Raw genomic sequence first — 21,072 nt, 5'->3', positions numbered from 1 at the left:
AAATAATTGTCCTTAAGTATATGTTGAATGAAATAATTAAAATTTTCAAAATATTTAGTTCAAAGTTTAACTATTAAAAAGAAAAGAAAAATATAATTGTACAGAAGAAAATTAGAAAAAAAAAGAAAGGAAAATAAGTAAGAGAAAAAGTTTTAAAAAGAAATAGTTTATATGACATTAAGGGACTATCAAATATAAAATGAGACAAATTTGAGGATGCAAAATCAAGCCATTAGCAAACTTCTGAGGCTAAAATCAAGCAATTAAAATTTGGAAGGCCAAAATCAAGCAATTGGAAAACTGGAGTGACCAAAATCAAACAATTAAAATTTGAAAGACCAAAATCAAACAACTGAAAAATTTAAAGGGTCAAAACTGCATTTAAACCATATATTTAATATAGATGATTTCCATGATTTATGAATTATACATCATTTTTGGTAATCACATACATAATAGAAGAGTTGAAGATATAATCGTAGATATAATAGTGTATAGGGGTTGACATAATAGGAAGTTAAAGATTATTTGGCAAAATTAATGATTAATTAGCGATATGTTTTTTTTGTTTATTTGTCTCTGATCGATAGTTTTGGTTTGGATCCGAGTGATCGCCTTGTATAACATATTTTTTGAATTAATCAAAGTAACTATTAATTAAAAAAAATCATACATCATTTTTTTCATAAGAAATTAACGTCTTGTCTATTCATTTAACATTAATGTCTTATTTTGATATTATTTTTTAATAACATTTGACTTTTTATTATAATATAAATATTTTCTAAATATAATAAAAAATTTAATTACAATTTAATAATTAATTATAAATTTTCTAATAAAAACTCAAAAAAGGTTTAATTAGAAATATCAGTTTTATTTCGCCAAATAAAAGTATCAACCAAATTCAGTTTAATTTATAAAATTACAATTAAAAAATATTTCTCATAATTTTTATCCAATAAAAAAATCATAATTTGAAGTAAAAAATTAAAAGACCATTACATTTTACTATTATTAAGAATTTAATTATTGTATTCATTCTTTAATTCCATATCATACATTTAAGTTAAATTAAATTATAAATATCTTTAATTATTTTTCAATTATAAATTTAAGTTATTATTTACTAATAATAACTCACTTTAATTATATTATAAATATCTTTTCAATTGAATATCTTTTTATTTACACTTAAAAAATATTAATCAATTCAACAATAAAAACGAAAAAAAGTGTGACAAAAAAATTAAATCTTTATTTTTTTCAAATAACAAAAAAGCCCACCTTTAATTGTAAAAAACAAAAATACTAAGTTGTATGTATTACAATAACTAATTTTACATATATTACAATATTATAAGCATTTTAATTTTTTCCCATAATAGTAAACCTTAAAAATCCATTGTGATCACTATTATTATTATTATTATTATTATTATTATTATTATTATTATTATTATTATTATTATTATTTTAATTATTTTTATAAAGGGGACAACTTCTCTACCCATCACAAAAAGTTGGGTAGTCTACCTCCAACCAATCACATGATTGATGATTCCATCTAATTTAATACATTTAATTATTTATTAAAATACTATAAATATTTGTTGTTTTCAAAGCATTTTACCAAGGAGGTAACCTTACCCAACTTTTTGAGTTGGGTAGATAAGAATTCACCTTCTATAAAACTTGATTTCTATACTAATTGTCTGATTTTATGCCATAAATTTATATTAGTATTTATCTAATTATTATTTTAGGCAAGATTGTATTTTCTTTTAATTACACAAATACACATTTATTTCTTAACTATTAATAATTCACTATTAATTATAATTTAATTAACATTTAAATGAAATATAATATTTTGATCTAACATTAAATTTTTACGTTCATGGAATATGTTTAATTATTAGTTACTTTTAAAAAAAAAGTCTATTTAGTTTATTTTGAACTTTTCATATTGAATTTTTGAATAAATTATTGATAAATTACTATATATCTGAAAATCTAATTAAATCAAAATTATATCTATTTTATAAAATGCAACATTACAAAGGTGGTCGAATATATGGTGAAGACATTTAAATGATAAACTCTAATGGAAATCTTATCAACAACCTATGTGTTTGTTATAGGTCACTTAGAAAATTGTTCACATTTTCATTTGAAAATTAACTTAAATTCTACATAAGAATGTTAAAATTTTAATATTAATACTTAATTTTAAAATAAAAAATTACATTATCATTATTCAATATTTATTTTATATTTTTTTAATCGATTTAATTTACATTTATACATATATTTTTTTACATATATTTATATAAAATTAAAAAAAAATTAATTATTTCAACAACGCGACGGATCGCGCGGGTCACAATCTAATTCTCCTTTGAAATAGAGGCATAGTAATTATTCAAATTCCACCGTGGAATCTTCCAAATTCATTGGAGAATAATAAAACCAACCAACATTACTCTATTTTTTTTTCATTTACTTTAAGGCATAGAAAAGGGACAATTCCATAGGGAGAGAGAAAAAGAAAGTAGTTAATGAAACAAAAAAAATCATAAAACAACCTCGTTTCCATAACAACAATGTCACTCTTCTACCTTAAGTCAATTCCTAGTTTACTTTCAAAGGTTTGTTTTGAAATTTTTTGTTTTCTAATTTTCTTTTTCTTCTTCTCTATCTGATGAACTCATGGTTCATTTTTGCAGTTTTTCTTCATGAACATGAATATTTTCTTCTACTTTACTCTGCCTATGTGATGGATGGTTTAATTTTAAGGATCGTTGATTTTACAAAACAAAATTTGGGTTTGTGTTTGAGATTGTGATGGGAAGTAATAGTAGAAGAATTGATGGTGAAGGAACTTCTGGAATTAAAAGGGTTGAAGATGATGATGAAGATGATGAATATGAACAAGAGATGAATTTTATGCCTTCTCAAATTCTTCTTGACATGCAACAGGTTAGAAACAATGATTCTTTTTATTTTTTTCTATTTCCTTTTTTCGAAGAAAAATTATAAATTATTCTTTTTATTTTGTGTTGATATCTTGCATCATGTTTAGTTTAAATTGAAGCTAGGAAAATAATAATAATAATATATAAAATTAGATTGAGCAAAATAAAATCAGAATTGAATTATGAATAAGATTAGATTAATTATTTAATTAATCAAATGTGGATTGACATAATTAATTATTAATAAATTGTATTAAGATTTATTGTTATTAATTAATAATAATGATTATAGATGAATTATTTGATTGGATTTTGTGTCTGAGTGGACCGTAATAGAATTATTTGATTGAATTTTGTATCTGAATGGACCATAATAAATTATTTGATTGAATTTTGTTTCTGAATGGACCGTAATAGAATTATTTGATTGAATTTTGTATTTGAATGAACGAAAATAGAACTATTTGATTGGATTTTGTGTGTGAGTGGACAGTAATAAAATTATTTGATTGGATTTTGTATATGAGTCAACCGTAATAGAATTATTTGATTGAATTTTATATCTAGGTGGATCATAGTAGAATTATTTGATAAAATTTTATATATGAATTGAACATTCAGTTAAGTCTAATAAAAAGTCTGCGATGCGCTGAGTCGTTTGTTTAATTATTTAAGTGTTATCCATTACAGATTAAAATGCTTTAAAACCCTCTCTTACTCATACTCATTCTATTCAACCATTTCTCCAATTCTACTAGGTACACTTCTATAATATTAAGATTATTCTTTTGAATAATAATACGGTATAATTTGTATCCACTAATTATTTATGTTAAATTTTCAAGGTCCCTGGAATGATGAGTCAAGCTGAATCGCCGCAAAGATGGATGCACAACACATACGCAGAAACAGTGGTTCATGAAAGTTTGCAAAGTGCGAGGATTATATGGAATTATGGAGGTTCCAATGTTGCTATTGCAGGTTCATGGGACAACTGGAAAACAATGTAATCACATCAACTTTTTTAATCACTTTTTACTTATATTCTATGAATTATATTCTATGAAGCACGGACTCTGACACAAGTATAAGGACATGATACAACATTTGATTGACTTCAGATGTCGTACAAGTCCTGAACATTGATGCGTGTCAGACACCGATGTTTATATTTGAGACAAAAGATACAATATTATGACATTTTTTAAATCCTTTGTTCTTTTAGAGAGGCTTTGGAGAATGTAGGTGAAGGATTCGAGATTATTAAAACACTTCCAATAAGAATCTATCATTATCTTTTCTACGTAGATGGTATTTGGACATACGCGCCTGAGTTTCCATCGTATCATGATAATTTAGGTTATGCCTACAATATATTGGATTTGCAGGTAATTTTTAAGTTTACTTTCTCTTCACTTTAATATTATATACTTATATCAGTGTCGTCATGTTAGAATCAGTATTTAATATTCTTGTCAGTGTTTTACATAAATGAAATATGTTGCATATGTAGTGTAAGTTTAGAGGGTGAGACTAATTGTAACTTCGACTATTACAGAATTATATTGCACCAAGAATGCATGAATCTGAATATCCATCATCGCCTCCGTCGAGTTACGATAACATACTCTTAAATGAAGATGATTTCAACAAGCCTCCACCAGAATTACCACCACAACTAAGAGCTATAATAGCAGACGAATATGCGTCGACGAGCAATGCTGGACCTGTTTCAGTCCCTACTTTAACACATGTGAATTTGAATCATTTATACGTTTACAAATCTGATGATGAACAATTTGCGGCACTAAGATCAACTCAAAGGTTACAACAAAAATTTGTAACTAAAGTGATGTATAGAGAAAAATTTCTTTGAGAATATTTTTTATGGTCATTGATTTAATAGGTAGAAAATTGATTGGAATAGGTAAATTTTAAGAATTTATTTTCATGTAATTAAGTTTAGGAATAGTTATTTATTTATTTGGCAGTTAGTATATTGATAGCACTAGTTAGTCCTCTTTGAGAATTGAATGTATGTTGACATGATGTTTGAAAGGAGTTATTTGTTCAAGTTTAAGAAGTATTACTAGTGAAGTGTTTAAAGTAAAGTTGGTGAACATAAGATGTGGACACAAGACATGACAAGAAAAGAAAGTGTTTGGTGTGATTTCATCATCTAATGGCTACCTTAATCCAACCAAGACAATGATTTTTTTTTTTATTATTTTAGGTATCTTGCATCATATTTAGTCTGAATAAAAGTTTGAATTTTCAAAGTTTTTTTATTTTCCTTCATGCGTTCCAAAGAGAAAAATTTTAATATTTCCGCACGTTCAATCAATGGCGTCAAATCAATGGTCGGTCCATCAAAGTAAAAAGTGGCATCTTGAAAAAAAAAAATCAAAATTTGGCAATTTGGTGCTTTAATTTCAAAATCATGGCATTGCAGTAAAAAAATCACATGCATTCGATTGATTGTGAATTTATTATAAAAGTTAATTAGAGAGTTGAAAACTCTAATAAGAGCGATGATTAAACCTTCATTCTAATCCTTTGTCCCTTTTTTATATGACAAATTTCTGCGTGTACATATAATAACTCTTCTTATATCACGACTATTTTATATAATTTGATTTATCTACACATTTAAGACTAATTATATACCGAACTGAAATCCTTCACTATTGACCGAACTAAAATCCTTTACTATTGGCCGAGCTAACCATGCCACTGGGGCAACTCACCCCATTTTCCCTTAGTCCGGGCTCTTTCGTTCTCACAACAAGTTTCATAGAGCCCGACTTTTTCTCTGGTTCTCCTCCCTAGAATGTTGGCGAGGTCTTTAACTTGCCGACTTCATCTCATTTGGTACAGTTTCTCAAATATGAGGCACGAAGGGACGGAATGTTTTTGAGTGGAAAATCATGACGTAACAAACAAAACTAAATTACATAAAAATCATTGTTGTTAATATCGGATTGCGGAAAATATCGGATCACCCAAAACCCGATATGAGAAATATTGAATATCGTAACGGGCAAATAGCGGAAATCACAAATATATAGCTTCCATTAAAAATTAGATTATCCTTTGCTTCTTTTGTCATGCAAAAATCTGGAATGATGGCACAATTTCGGCAACCACAAGTATTATGAGAGAATTGGATTCAAGTAAACACATACTATATTCATATGATTACATCCCAAGAAGAGTAAAATCATCTGAGTATGAGAAACCGTTTTCGCCGCTATCGCGATTACACCTTGATGCATGAAGATGAATTCTATACACCTTCCCCAGAATTACCACCACATAAGAACTTCCACAAACAATACTGATCAAGTCACTAGTTTTACACAAGTGGGACTGAATCATCTATCTGGAATTGAATATTTATTTATAACATAATGTTTGTACATTACATATATGAAAAAAAAGTAAATAAAGTATTTACTCAGGCTTAGCTTAAAATAAAATTGGTGAGAATGAAGATTTGGTGGGAATCATCTATAAGAAAGTGTTTGGTTAGGTCTTATCTTATAGGTACCTTAATCCAACCATTTGCAAAAGCAATGGCTAAGATTACAAAAGGAGTTGACATACCAAATATGATAATGTAAGGAAGTGGTGTCTTCATTGGATTCTCTCCTTCCCTCTCTCCTGCTGATTGCCAATATCTGCATCATCCAATACATTCAAACATAACATAATCAAACATAATGTTATGAGAAATGTGTCTACAACTAACTCATACCTACAAAACCGACGTGTCTCATTTATAAGCACGCGTTTAGACAATATATTATCTGATGTAATGTAAAATTCTTAACACACTCTCTCACGCTTAAGATTGAACATCTAGAGCGTGGAAATAAATGTTGGATGACTCAATAGCAGAAATCTAGAAATCTAAAACCTGATAGCAGGCTGTCTACTGAATCTTAAACGAATCTCTTGATGTCATATAATGAAATGTGCACATAAAAAAAACTTAACAAGTGCTAATTTAATAATAACATTGAATTAATTGTTGTTAGTTACTACATACTGTTCAGGTTCTTGTTCTTTGGTTATGAATTTCTTTTTTTCTCCTTTCTTTGATTCTTCATCTCGACCACCTAACACAAATATATATATCAACAAATTAAGCCATATATTGGTTACATAGATTAAGTTTAAACAATTAGAGTTTGAAGAATGTTACCTAATTGAGCATGAACTTTGAAACCAAGATTACTTGTTTTTGGAGAGACAATGGTGTGAGAAAGTGAAGGTGATTTAGGAAGAAATGAGTTTTTGAAGGTAAGAGGAGAATCAAGAAGAATCACTTTGGTGATTGAAGCCATTTTTTGTTGAATTGAATGGTTTGTTATTGTGTGCTACTATGAGCCATCATCATCTTTCTACTATCTATCACAAATATCCTATCTCTTTGGATTTTTTCATCAGTCATTGATCACATGACGTCCACGTGGTAGACAATATTTTATTTATTTAATCCACAAGAATTTTTTTGTTTTTTGAAAAATCCAACAAAATGGACCTAGGATAGAAATTTTACTTTCTACCCCGAATTTGTATTCCACCCCCCTTTCAATATCTTAAATTAATCCTAATTTTTGTTTTTATAAGTAAATAGTTAAAAACTTTTTACTCTACAAGATTTTAATTATTTTAATTATTGATTTATAAATATAAATAAAATTACAAACAAATATAAATTTTATTCCAATAATTAATACTCATTCTTAATCAACTTTTTAACATCAAAACATAATTGTTATATTTCATCACATCAAAGAGAGCAAAAGAATGTGAAATTGCAAGTAGAGTTCATTCATTTCATCCATCATTCCTTGCATTAATGTGTTTTCTGGACTGAAACGATAAAAGTTGAATCTGAATATGTATCTTCGGACAAAGTTTAGTGTGTTCCAGAGATGCATATCTGAATTTTCTTTGACAATTTAAGTTTTAAAATATTTTTCTATTTTTGGTGGTATTATATATTGTTCTAGACTGGGGCAACGCTTGGTCCGAACATAACGCAAGACCCAAATCCATCATAACCACGGAAAACACCCAACTGAGCTCCTACTCGCACGGGACTACACCTGCATGTACGCCGGGCAGGAGCCATTCTTGGCTAAACCTGGCAAGTCCACAAACCTCTCGGGCAGGACTGTGGACCGAGCAAGGCCACCTTCAGGGTCTCGAGCAGGCGTTTCGTACAAGCACCTTCGTTTGACATCCCTTCGAGAATCCTCCTCTTTGTAGGGTTCCTTCACCTTCAATCATCTGAATAGGGCGGAGTCTACGCGCTCCCGAGAAGACCGCGTCTCCCCTAACTTCGTAGCGATTGACCCATGATGAAGACCACGTGCTGATCTCCACTACACATGTAGATCCTGGCAGTCTCCATTTTGGGCCTGGGTATCCAGTCCAATATGGAGATCTTGGCCCAGCGCTGAGGGCTATAAATACCCTCTTTCACTATAGGGTATGGTAACTCATTCATTCTCACCTAATCTCTATACTTGTTCTCCTTTGCTCTCTTTCTCACTTTGACATCGGAGTACCTCGCTGGTACATCCCCATTCACACAAAGTCCAACAGTTGAAGGTCATTGACGATCCAGTCTGATTAGGTTTGATCAGATATGGTGCACTCAAATATGTTCCCAAAGTAATTGTGACAAAGTGAAACATGATGTTAAACCGGATGAAATGAATGATGATTTTAAAATGCGTGCTCGACCATACTTCTCTGAGAACATACTTCTCATCGATCTGAAATCCAAACTGAATACTCTCCTGCGATATTTAGAAAATTGAAGAGTTGTCAAACTCGAGTACCGTTCACCCTCAATTGACAACAAAGGAACGATGTAATTCATCATGCTTGAACTGGAGAAGGATGATGATTTAAAGGTTATGTAGACCTTTTACTGTTACTCAACAAAGCGTACGATTGGAGTGGATGCGGCGGCGATTACAAGATCAATCGAAGATATTATAAAGATTGCAACATCCTGAACCACCCATTTGTTTAGTATGATGTTAATATATGTTTTTTTTCATTATACAATTACTCCTGATTGCTTCTGGTTTGAACTAACAGAGCATATTCTAGAGATGCATCTCCAAAAAAATCACTAAATATTTAACTAAGGAGTGCTGTGGAGATGCATCCTAGAAGTTTCTTACCAATTTGTGTGTGTGAAAAGGGTGGTGCCTTTGGAGATATATATTTGAACATTATGAGCAATTGTCACTTTTTACATGGTGAAGAACACATCTAAAAGTGGAAAAAAGTAAATTTTTTTTTTAAATATTGAATTAGAATGAATATAAATGGGCCAAGCCCAATCCATCAAGCAAAAGAGTGACAACCCATTGTTAAAAATTGAAAATCAATACTTGTTTTCTATTTGCAACAACCTTTTAGTTGAAAAACAAATATAGAGATTTTGTGAAACATGAATTTTGCAAATACTAACATTTAAATTATGATACTCCACTATACCCGCGTATTAACCAAATTCAAATCAACTTACACTTTTCTCCGTCACTACACACTTTCCCATTCTCAACTTCAACCTTTTGATTCATACAAAACATCTTCTTCCTTAACCGATGCCAATAACCTTCATTTACAAATCTACAAAACCGGTTTCACCCATGATGTTTTCCTCTGCAACACTCTCATCAACATATACGTTAGACTCGGAAACTTGGTTTCTGCACAGAAACTGTTCGATGAAATGCCACAAAAGAATCTTGTTTCTTGGTCTTGTTTAATTTCGGGTTACACACAAAATGGGTTGCCTGATGAAGCATGTAATCTATTCAAAGGGATCATTTCTAATGGTTTGTTACCTAATCATTACGCTATTGGTAGTGCTCTTCGAGCTTGCCAGCAGTGTGGTCCGACTAGGCTTAAACTTGGGATGGAAATTCATGCGTTTATTCGTAAGTCTCCGAATGGTTTGGACATGGTTTTGTCTAATGTGCTTATGTCAATGTATTCCAGTTGTTCTGATTATGTCGGTGATGCTCGGCGGGTTTTTGATGAAATTGAGTTTAGAAGCTCTGTTACGTGGAATTCTATAATTTCGGTTTATTGTCGTAGAGGGGATGCTGTTAATGCTTTTGAGTTATTTTCTGGAATGCAGATGGAAGCTGTTGAGCTTAATTTAAGGCCTAATGAATATACATTGTGTAGTTTAGTAACTGCTGCGTGTTCGCTGGTTGACTGTGGATTGGTTTTGCTTGAGCAGATGCTGACGGGAGTTGTGAAATCTGGATTTTTACATGATTTGTATGTTGGCAGTGCTTTGGTTAATGGGTTTGCAAGGTATGGCTTAATGGGTTGTGCTAAAATGATTTTTGAGCAGATGTATGATCGTAATGCGGTGACTATGAATGGGTTAATGGTTGGATTGGCAAAGCAGCATCAGGGGGAAGAAGCGGCGAAAGTATTTAAGGAAATGAAGGATTTAGTGGAAGTAAACTCGGAGTCTTACGTGGTTCTTTTGAGTGCTTTTACTGAATTTTCGAATATAAAAGAAGGGAAGAGAAAAGGTCAAGAGGTTCACGCTTACCTGATTCGCAACAGTTCGGTTGATTCTCGGATTTTGATTGGAAATGCGCTTGTCAATATGTATGCAAAATGTGATGCCATTGATAATGCTTGCACAATTTTTAAACTCATGCCTAGTAAAGATACTGTCTCGTGGAACTCTATGATCTCTGGCCTTGACCACAATGAGCGATTTGAGGATGCAGTTACTTGTTTTCATACAATGAGGAGAAATGGAATGGTGCCCTCAAATTTCTCAGTTATTAGTACTTTGAGTTCGTGTGCAAGCCTGGGTTGGATAACGTTAGGACGACAGATACATGGTGAAGCGATCAAGTGGGGGCTTGATTTGGATGTTTCAGTTTCAAACGCCCTCTTAACATTATATGCTGAAGCTGATTCTATCAATGAATGTCAAAAAGTTTTCTTTCTAATGCCAGAATATGATCAAGTTTCTTGGAATTCTCTTATTGGCGCGCTAGCAAATTATGAGGCATCAGTTTTACAGGCTGTAAAATGTTTTCTGGAGATGATGCAAGCTGGATGGAGACTTAATAGAGTGACATTTATCAATATCTTAGCAGCAGTTTCTTCTCTTTCAGTTTTAGGATTGGGCCGTCAAATCCATGCTTTAATCTTAAAATATTCTGTTGCAGATGACAATGCTATTGAGAATGCACTTCTAGCTTTCTATGGAAAGTGCGAGCAGATGGAGGACTGTGAGATTATCTTTTCTAGAATGTCTGAGCGAAGAGATGAAGTGAGCTGGAATTCAATGATTTCTGGATACATACACAGTGGCGTCCTGCACAAGGCCATGGATTTGGTATGGCTTATGATGCAAAGGGGTCAGAAATTGGATGGTTTCACATTTGCCACTGTTCTGAGTGCATGTGCTTCAGTTGCAACATTAGAACGTGGTATGGAAGTTCATGCATGTGCTGTAAGAGCTTGTTTAGAATCAGATGTTGTTGTTGGAAGTGCACTAATTGACATGTACGCAAAATGCGGAAAGATAGATTATGCTTCAAGATTCTTTGAATTGATGCCAATAAGGAACATATATTCTTGGAATTCAATGATTTCAGGCTATGCACGCCACGGACATGGACAAAAAGCTCTAAAGCTTTTTACACGAATGAAACAACATGACCAATCACCAGATCATGTCACCTTTGTTGGGGTTCTCTCAGCTTGTAGTCATGTAGGGTTAGTTGATGAAGGATTTAAGCATTTCAAATCAATGGGTGAAGTGTATGGATTGACTCCCCGAATAGAACACTTTTCTTGCATGGTAGACCTTCTTGGAAGAGCAGGTGATGTTAATAAGATAGAGGAGTTTATCAAAAAAATGCCAATGGATCCTAATATCCTTATTTGGAGAACAGTTTTAGGAGCATGCTGCCGAGCTAACGGCCGTAATTCAGAGCTTGGGAGGAGGGCCGCCAAGATGCTTATCGAGTTAGAGCCACAAAATGCTGCAAACTATGTACTTCTTTCTAACATGCATGCTGCTGGTGGGAAGTGGGAAGATGTAGCAGAGGCTAGGTTGGCAATGAGGAAAGCAGCTGTGAAGAAAGAAGCTGGGTGTAGTTGGGTCAACATGAAGGATGGAGTTCATTTGTTTGTAGCTGGAGATCAAACACACCCTGAAAAAGAAAAAATCTATGAAAAGCTGAAAGAGCTAATGAACAAAATGAGGGATGCTGGATATGTGCCTGAAACCAAATATGCACTCTATGATCTTGAGCTTGAAAACAAAGAAGAACTCCTCAGTTATCATAGTGAAAAACTAGCAATTGCTTTTGTTCTCACTCGCAAATCAGAACTGCCAATAAGGATAATGAAGAACCTTAGAGTTTGTGGTGACTGTCACACTGCTTTCAAATACATATCAAAGATTGTTAATCGACAGATAATTTTACGAGATTCAAATCGGTTTCACCATTTTGACGGTGGCATTTGTTCTTGTGGGGATTACTGGTGACAAATGCTAAATAATTATACAGTTTCTCTGGACCTATCTACAGCATGGAAACATTGTCCACAGGATTCTTCACCACTGTGGCGATGGGGAAACATGGTTGAAATTTAGAAGTGCAATTTATAAGTGGTGTTAATAGGAATGAAGAGCGAAGGAAAATAGTGAGACACATATTGAGATAGATTGGCAATGTCTGGAAGTTTTGATGACAATCCACCACAAAGAGAAGTAAATGTGCAATTATTGGGATCCAACAAGTACAACCAAGTGCAGCTACAAAGGAATAATAGATGAAGACATTGATTTGGTTTGATACGGAGATGTCTTGTTTTTATGTACTGAATTGTATTCATTTTTTGTACGTCTTCTTTATGTAAATTTTCATCGTGTCCTAATAACAAAATGCTTAATGAGGACATTGGGGAACTTTTACATGGATCAGAACTATAAAACAGATATTTAGGCCAATAAAAAAAAAGTAGAATAGAATAATGTATTAAACAACACACCAAGCACTATAATTAAGATACACTACAAGAAGAGAAAATAAGATTGGAAGAATCATACCAATTTGACGATCTAGACTCTATCTTGTCACACATGAAACAACTAGTTAACAATAACATAGATAACAAAAGCAAAACGTGATGAGTCATAAACAATTGGATACTATTTCCTTGGCACGTATGAAAAAAACACTCCTTCGCAAGATATTAGATGAACTTAAACAACAAATGTTCTTATAATATTTGATCATCATAATGATAATGAGTACATGATTAGCTACTTCATTACATGATCAAAAATGTCTTGACGGTCTCATATAACTAATTGAACACTTTGACAATGGCATGGCACTATCAAAATTTTAATAACTAATGTTAAACAAAATTTTGAATTTCTTCGATGCTTGTTGAGCAATCAGTGATCATCGCAAACTACACAAAGCTATCTTCATCTTCTTTTACGATGATTTTGGAAGAGTAAATCAACAACAAGGTGCTTCTTTTTTCTTTCATCAATCTTCCTTAAAATTTAACATGTACACTATGTAACAACATTGTTAACTTTACTAATAATCATGAAATAAGGGTTTAAGCTAAAATTCTAGATGGATTTGATTATACTGAACTTAATGCTTATCATTGAAAATAGATTAGCACATTAGTTGAATAGACCGATCCCCTGAAAGACAATTTCATAAATAGTTGAGGTTCCTATTAAATTTTCTTATGCTTTACGGACATGAACGAATGAACAAAAGAAGTCGATCTCAACACATAGGCCGGGTACGTGCTTGATATTTTCATAAGGTTTATTTTGGATACTATTTTAATGTGTTGTCTCTGTCTTTGATTGAAAGATGTAAATAAATAAACAAATAACAATAAACGACAGAGAACACAAATACTAGCATCTAATATATTATGAATTATAGCAATATTTTATTTTTCATTGGACCACATTCTTCATAAAACAAAACACAACATACTTTGAGTTTGACATAGTCATGTAGAAAAGATAAATATTTAATTCCTACAAACCAAAAAAGAAAAATTCTAAAAAAGTTAAGATAAGTTACTAATTAACAAGCACAAGTGAACTCTGATTCTGATGATCATTATAATAATTACTCTTCTCAACATATGAATCATAACAGAACTTAGCTTTCATCTTTTTTATGAAATCCTCACATTTCTTGTTCAATTCATCTGTCTCATATTCTTCAATTATCATAAGAACATCATCTTCTTCTTCTTCTTCTTCTTCTTCTTCTTCTTCTGCTTCTGCTTCTGTAATCATGTTTTCTTGTTCCACTATCATCAAGCTCTTTTCTTCTTCATCTTCTTTTGGTGTTTCAGTTTTCAATATGTTATCACTATCAATTGCTTCTGTAATATCTGGTTCTGTTACGTAAAACTCGAAGTGGTTACTCTTGTCACTGTCAAGAACAAGAACATGTTCAATGCTTTCATGAGTGGTTGATGAAGAGGTATTGAATATGGTAGAACATAATGCTATAAAAGCAAGAAGGGTATTGGATAGAAGAAACATGTAACTCTTGTCAATGGTGTAGAAGCTATAGTAGTATTGCATCAGGAATGGCTTTAAGGACTGAAAAAGAAGAGAAAACAAAACACATAAAAGAGAAAAAGAAAGAAGAAACTTGAGATTAGATTGAAACATATTGAAACTTGGATTGAGTACACTAAAACATGGTTGTCTACTATATATATATACACATGGAGTTGTGAAGAAATTACTTGGAAAAATGTCTCTCACATGTTTCTGTATAATGACTGACTTTGATAACGGGACAAGATTCCAAGTCAGTCAACTAATTTTTCTAATTCAATTCTCTCTCCATCTCATAAAAAAAAATATATTTGACCAATTCTTAACAAAATGAAAAATATATGTGAAATCTAAGTTGCTCCATACAAAAATATGGATAGTTTATCTCTATAGAATCATGTTACAACATAAATATACTTCGTTTTATTCGTATTTTAACTACATAGATATTTAATATTTCCTCTGTCTCACGATAAATGTTTTCTTTGAGATTTTCACACTTTTTAAGAAAATGATTAATTATGTTGATTTTAATGAGAAAATGAGTCTCATTTACTAAAATAACCTTATTAATAATAGGTAGTGGGATACTTAAATGAATTAAAATACAATAAATAAGGATAAGTTAGTGGAAAGAAATACTACCTCCGGTCTCATTTATAAGAAAAGATTCTCTTTTTAGATACATTGAATAAATAATGTATCTGGACAATTTGTTGTCTAAATACATTATTTATTCAATGTATCTAAAAAGAGAATTTTTTCTTATAAATAGGACCAGAGGGAGTAATAAATATCACATTGGTATTTTAAATGGACAAATAATTTGACACAAATAAAAGTAGGAAGGAGGACACCTATGGTGAGACGGAGGGAGTATCATTTACTTACCATTTTTCTTCGAGAGTTTCTCTTTAACGGCCTCACCAACAGACGATGGTTTATGTTTTTTCTCTCATTTAAGTCCTTTGAGTATAAGGCAGATTAAACTTATTCAAAGGTCAAGGACTCTCTTCCATACAAGAGAGTTTCTTTGAAGTGAACATGAGACTTAAGCAAAGAGCACAACAATAATAGCGCTTGATCTTCATCATCAATACTAATGTCGATATTCTCCAGTTCAAGAATCATCTTGTTGAATGTACCTTACTGCTCATCCAAGACTTTGTTTTCACTCATCTTGAATTAATACAGAGCTTACTTCAAGTACATATGATTTATCAAGGATTTAGTCATGTACAATTCTTCGAGTTTGCTCCACACATCTTTTGCAGTTTACTCCTTTGACACTTGTCTCAGAACCTTATCATCTAGGCTCAAGATGATTGCATTGTGGGCTTTATCCAACATCTTCATTTTCTCCTTCTCCATTAGGGAAACATATGTGGCTCCGTCTCCCTTTAACACTTCTAGTAAACTCTGTTGAACAACAATGACTCGCATATTCTAGCACCATAAACCGAAATCGTTCACACCGATGAATTTCCTAGTCTCAAACTTTGTTGACGGCATCTCCTCCATGCTCACCACACCAATTTGTTGTGTTCAAAGCCGCACCAGGAAGAAAGTGATCCTACGAGAAAGAGAGATTTTTTGAACAAACATAAGAAACCTGGTTTCAATTTGAGAGAGAGAGAGAGAGGGGGGGAATATAGGGAAAAGAAAGATAACAAAGTTGGTTAAAATAATTTTACTATTCACTTTCTCAATAATAGGGTTTATAGATTCCAAGTGAATAACAACTAACTCTTAACCCCCTCTCAACAACCTGATGAGAGAGCAGACTATTTATAGATTACAAGTTAATAACATAGCATGTTTCGACTACTGAATCCTTGAGCGTACTTTGACTACAACATGTGAACAGACTTCGATTGTATGCTTAATCTCTGTTGAACCAAGAAGCTACCCATATCGAGACTAGAGTTCGATCCAAAATACCATTATATATACACACATACACATAGTTTAAATCAGCTCATTTAGTTAACAAACTTAATTCTTTCCCCACATTTAGCTTAGTTGCTTCATGAATCAAGTTCAATAATTTTAGTGTCGAATCAAATTTCAAACTACGTTTGATTTGTTTCGATTTATTGTCACCCTTATCCTTGATTGTCTGATCTTAACTGGACGATTGATATCATTTTAAAGCATGAAAGTGTTTTATTACTTGAAACTAAGGTTGAAATTTGAATCATTGGATCTAAAATCAACTATTGTGTGTAATTTATTCAATAGAAAATTTTGGTTTACCAATTGAGAATGTAATTGCTACAACACACTTCTTACAGTTGGATCTGGTCAAACGCTCTCCAACCTAAATCGTCAGATTAAATGAAAACAGTTTTAACCACTCATTTCATTATAAAGAAACACACGTCATTTTCAATATCCATTCATATACTCAATCTATTTTTTATTCATTCACTTATTTAAATGTTAGAGTATTAAACTTATAGATTCATCTCCTAAGAACTCATAGTCAATCGCATAAGAACTCAATTTCCCTCTATCGTCTCCTATCTTTGGATTGGTATAACACATATTAATACTTCATCTCTAATAAAATAGAAGCATACTTATTTGAAGTCATATTTTTTATTTTTCTTGAAATAAATTTTATGCAAAGATATAAAAAATTTTAATTAGTTGTTTTAATGAAAAAGTAAAAATTTTAAAAAATATATAATTTATATTGAATGGAAGGAATAACTAAATTGATTTAAATTAGTTGTTGTAAAAATTCAAAGCTGCTGGAGATCTAGCAGATTCTTAAAATACATTAATTTAAGCCCAAAATTTCATGACATGTCGAATCCTTAAAAGACTTGTAAACTTTTTTAACAAAATGTAGTTATAAGACTAATACCAAAAATGTTTATTGATTTGTCATTGGATCACAATCTTCATAAAACAAAAAGACAGAACAGAACATCCTCTTCTATAATCATGTAAAAAAAAAAGAAATATTTAATAATTCCTACAAGCAAAACTAAAAAATCTAAAAAAGTTAAAATCAGGTAATACTAATTATCCAATTACTACTAATTAACAAGAACAAGTGATTTCTGATTCTGATAATAATTGAAATAATTACTCTTCTCAATCTCAGCATATGAATCATAACTGAATGTAGCTTTCATCTTTTTTATAAAATCTTCACATTTCTTGTTCAATTCATCTCTCTCATATTCATCAATTATCATGAGAGCGTCTTCTTCTTTTGTTTCAACAACCACATTTTCTGGCTCCATTTTCATCAAACTCATTTCTTCTTCTTCATCTTCTTTTGGTGTTTCAGTTTCCAAAATGTTATCATTATCAACAGGTTCTGTTATGTAAAACTCGAAGCGGCTTTTCTTGTCGCTGTCAACGGCATATTCAATGCTTTCATGAGTGTTTGATGAAGAGGTATTGAATATAGTAGAACATAATGCTATGAAAGCAAGAAGGGTATTGGATAGAAGAAACATGTAGCTCTTGTCAATGGTGTAGAAGCTATAGTAGTATTGCAAAAGGATTGGCTTTAAGGACTGAAAAAGAAGAGAAAACAAAACAAATAAAAGAGAAAAAGAAAGAAGAAACTTGAAATTGCGAGATTGAAACAAATTGAAGGAGTCCATGTGTTATGTTTGTTTGAACCCTATGACATGTTTGAGTACTATATATACATGGTGTGAAAGGGAGGTATATAGAAATTTCTTAGAAAGTGACTTTGATTGGGGGACAGTATCCCAAGTCAGTCAACTAATATTGTCAAATAGGGAAAGGTTGATTTAACATACTCTCATTAGAGTAATTATTATGTAGAATTTGGACATGTTAATACACACCAATGAAATCAGTTAATTAATCAAACTTTAATCAAACATTACAATAATTTATGTTTATTCCAATAAATGCATAAAGAGTTTTTTTTTTTTATGTCCGTCAAATTCGTATGTTTGTTCAAAACAATGAAGTTGTCACAAATGTTTATTAAAATAAAAAAATTATCGGATAAAAAAAATTTTAAAAAGAAAAATGATCTTTGAAATCAAAATTTAATTCTAGACGTCGATTATGGGTAGAGAAAATATTAACACCTTACGACATCTATTAAAAAGTTGTTTTTGTTAAAGTATAACTTAGAACCTTAAGTGATGAAGAGAAAAAAATATATTTTAAGATTGTAGAAATTGAAAATCAACCTAAAAGTCAACGAAATCAACATAGTTGTAGGGGAAGTTCGCAGCGCAGCTGGCGCGATGGTGCAAAGTGAGGTTGGGAGCAAAGCTGGCTTGGCCTTGCCCAATGAGGCTGGAAGAGGAGTCGATACAAAGTGAGGCTGGAGGTGGAGCTAGCTTGGCGGGAGAATGGTAGTGGAGTCGACGCGACGCGGTCGCGAGGACACAATAGTGGGTCGGGCGATTCAATATATTGTAGCTTAAGCTTAATTTTCACGGTTTACGTACATTAAACTTCATTATTTTGGTTCGTGGATACATTTGTTAATGGGTTATATTATGGACTTGTAATGAATCTGTTGAGTTTCAATTGTTATAAATATGTATCTTTATCATTCTCGTCTTTACAACCTTCTATATTATATTGTTTAAGACAAAGGAAAGAGGTGTCAATCTTAGTAAGGAAAAATTTAAAGAGACAATGGTTGAAGGAAAACTTTAGAGGTATCTAAGGAAATAGGGAAACACTTTTAAACACCTTAGAATTTTGTGATTCATATATAGACAGAGAATAAGAGATTGAGATATTGAAAAACACTAGGATAAAAAATAGAGTTTATTCTTTGCAACTTGGGTGACTATTTTAATGTAACTCATTCGTAACATTTTGTAACAACTTTTGGAAGTATTGAATTGGAGAGCTACATTTTCCCTCAAAGTAGATCGTTTGATCGAACTGGGTAAATAAGTTACTTTGCTTCTTGTTTTTTATCTTCTTATTTTGTTGAAGGTCATTTATCTCAAGTAGTCATTGTTCTTTGTCCTCACACATATTTTTTTTGGTTTAATTGAACCTTTTAATTTCACAAAAGCTACCTCTAATGAAAGTAGTGTCTTTGTCATTAAGGCACCACTACTTTCATTTGTTCAACATGGTTGTATTGAATATCTCCACATCTTTTGCTCTAATTCCCCCTTCTTCATTCCTCTTGTAGATAGTTTTCCACCTATTTCAATTGATCTTCCTTTGCTTCGATCAACCATTCTACAAAAAGTTTGTCTTGAGCCTAATCAAGGAATGACACATCTTCTTTGGAACTTCGAAGAATGATAAGTATTATAATATTATAATATTATAATACTGAATACTACATATATATATATATACAGGGAGCATATCAAGTGAGAGCATTTTATAATGAGAGATGAGAGGAATAAATATCAACCATTGGATTCATCAAGAGAGAAAAGGTTAATGCATTAATGTGGCTATTAATTTCTCTCTCTTGATGAATCCAATGGTTGATATTTATTCCTATCATCTCTCATTTTAAAATACTCTCACTTGATATATATATATATATATATATATATATATATATATATATATATATATATATATATATATATATATATATATATATATATATATATATATATAAGCTCAAACTATATCATCAAGATATCCAAAGATTAACGTCAAAATGAGCTTTCATATAACGTTAATTTTGATGTTATTCAATGACATAGTAAATCATTATAGATTAAGCTCAAACTTTATAGGAATAATCTATATGATATTATGTTTCAATCCAACGGTTGAATTTAAAAAATATTATTTCGAGATGTAGTTATTGAACGAGTGTAACTCGTGGTGTAACTCTTCGGGTGTAATTTGATCCCTCCTCATATATATATATATATATATATATATATATATATATATATATATATATATAAGTGTCACACGCCCATCCACTAATGATTGTCATTAGGGGTAGAAATAAGTTAGACCAACTGACAAAGGCCTACGACTTAGCCTACACAAGCTCAAGCCAAACATTGTTTTTAATAGAAAAAGGTCTAAGCTATTTTTATAAGTCTATTTATTTGAAATGGTTAGGCTACAAGCCATAAAAAATCCTTTAAGCCTATCAAGACTGTCTATTTAAGTAAATATGAATGATTTGATTATTATTATATAGTATTTCGTATTTTCAATTAGAATAAAATATAAAGCTTATAATTATCATAAGAACTTATTAAAATAAGTTTAAAAAATCTTATGAACAATGTCATAAGTTCTCACAAATAAATAGCATCACAAAATTTATGTTACTGGGTAAACTCGGAAAATCCCTACAATCAAACATTTAGTCTCATTGATGTTTTAACTTATTAGTCAATTTAAACATTAGCTGAATTGCTTATTTATAAATGTTCAAATGAAATAGGCTTTTAAGTAGACTTATAGGATAATCAGACATTTGAAAAGGCCAAG

The 21,072-nt window shown here is 31.2% G+C and overlaps 4 protein-coding genes across 5 annotated transcripts; 2 read left to right on the top strand and 2 right to left on the bottom strand.

Annotated features, from left to right (window-relative positions):
- The first annotated feature begins 2,516 nt into the window (after positions 1–2,516).
- Positions 2,517–4,961, top strand: LOC131615630 (SNF1-related protein kinase regulatory subunit beta-2-like). 2 transcript variants are annotated; one of them, XM_058886769.1, is made up of 5 exons: positions 2,517–2,651; positions 2,730–2,982; positions 3,824–3,984; positions 4,204–4,366; positions 4,537–4,961. In XM_058886769.1, exons 2-5 carry the CDS (start codon positions 2,848–2,850, stop codon positions 4,852–4,854), a joined length of 777 nt encoding a protein of 258 aa, XP_058742752.1. In that variant the 5' UTR covers positions 2,517–2,651; positions 2,730–2,847; the 3' UTR covers positions 4,855–4,961. The 2 variants fall into 2 exon arrangements, with proteins under 2 accessions (XP_058742752.1, XP_058742753.1); XM_058886770.1 differs by lacking the exon at positions 2,517–2,651 and adding an exon at positions 3,669–3,736 and having other exon boundaries at positions 2,844–2,982.
- Positions 4,962–6,357: 1,396 nt separating this feature from the next.
- On the bottom strand, positions 6,358–7,395 carry LOC131615631 (uncharacterized). Its single transcript, XM_058886771.1, has 3 exons — positions 7,186–7,395; positions 7,030–7,099; positions 6,358–6,658 (listed from the first exon to the last, which is right to left on the bottom strand). Exons 1-3 carry the CDS (start codon positions 7,325–7,327, stop codon positions 6,514–6,516), a joined length of 357 nt encoding a protein of 118 aa, XP_058742754.1. The 5' UTR covers positions 7,328–7,395; the 3' UTR covers positions 6,358–6,513.
- Positions 7,396–9,428: 2,033 nt separating this feature from the next.
- Positions 9,429–13,051, top strand: LOC131615629 (putative pentatricopeptide repeat-containing protein At5g09950). Its single transcript, XM_058886767.1, has one exon. It carries the CDS (start codon positions 9,490–9,492, stop codon positions 12,547–12,549), a length of 3,060 nt encoding a protein of 1,019 aa, XP_058742750.1. The 5' UTR covers positions 9,429–9,489; the 3' UTR covers positions 12,550–13,051.
- Positions 13,052–13,964: 913 nt separating this feature from the next.
- On the bottom strand, positions 13,965–14,759 carry LOC131617731 (uncharacterized). The gene has a single exon (XM_058888987.1). It carries the CDS (start codon positions 14,731–14,733, stop codon positions 14,128–14,130), a length of 606 nt encoding a protein of 201 aa, XP_058744970.1. The 5' UTR covers positions 14,734–14,759; the 3' UTR covers positions 13,965–14,127.
- Between the last annotated feature and the right edge of the window lie 6,313 nt (positions 14,760–21,072).

This window comes from Vicia villosa, linkage group LG7 (assembly GCF_029867415.1).
Source record: "Vicia villosa cultivar HV-30 ecotype Madison, WI linkage group LG7, Vvil1.0, whole genome shotgun sequence".
In the NCBI taxonomy this organism is placed as follows: Eukaryota; Viridiplantae; Streptophyta; class Magnoliopsida; order Fabales; family Fabaceae; genus Vicia; species Vicia villosa.
This window is presented reverse-complemented; position numbering and strand designations above follow the sequence as displayed.

Coding starts and splice junctions, on each gene's coding strand:
- LOC131615630 (XM_058886769.1), top strand. CDS start 2,848: ATGGGAAGTAATAGTAGAAGAATTGATGGTGAAGGAACTTCTGGAATT. Junction 2,983..3,823: donor TTCTTCTTGACATGCAACAG/GTTAGAAACAAT, acceptor TAAATTTTCAAG/GTCCCTGGAATGATGAGTCA. Junction 3,985..4,203: donor TGGGACAACTGGAAAACAAT/GTAATCACATCA, acceptor TTGTTCTTTTAG/AGAGGCTTTGGAGAATGTAG.
- LOC131615631 (XM_058886771.1), bottom strand. CDS start 7,327: ATGGCTTCAATCACCAAAGTGATTCTTCTTGATTCTCCTCTTACCTTC. Junction 7,100..7,185: donor CAAAGTTCATGCTCAATTAG/GTAACATTCTTC, acceptor TATTTGTGTTAG/GTGGTCGAGATGAAGAATCA. Junction 6,659..7,029: donor AAAGAACAAGAACCTGAACA/GTATGTAGTAAC, acceptor TGGATGATGCAG/ATATTGGCAATCAGCAGGAG.
- LOC131615629 (XM_058886767.1), top strand. CDS start 9,490: ATGATACTCCACTATACCCGCGTATTAACCAAATTCAAATCAACTTAC.
- LOC131617731 (XM_058888987.1), bottom strand. CDS start 14,733: ATGTTTCAATCTAATCTCAAGTTTCTTCTTTCTTTTTCTCTTTTATGT.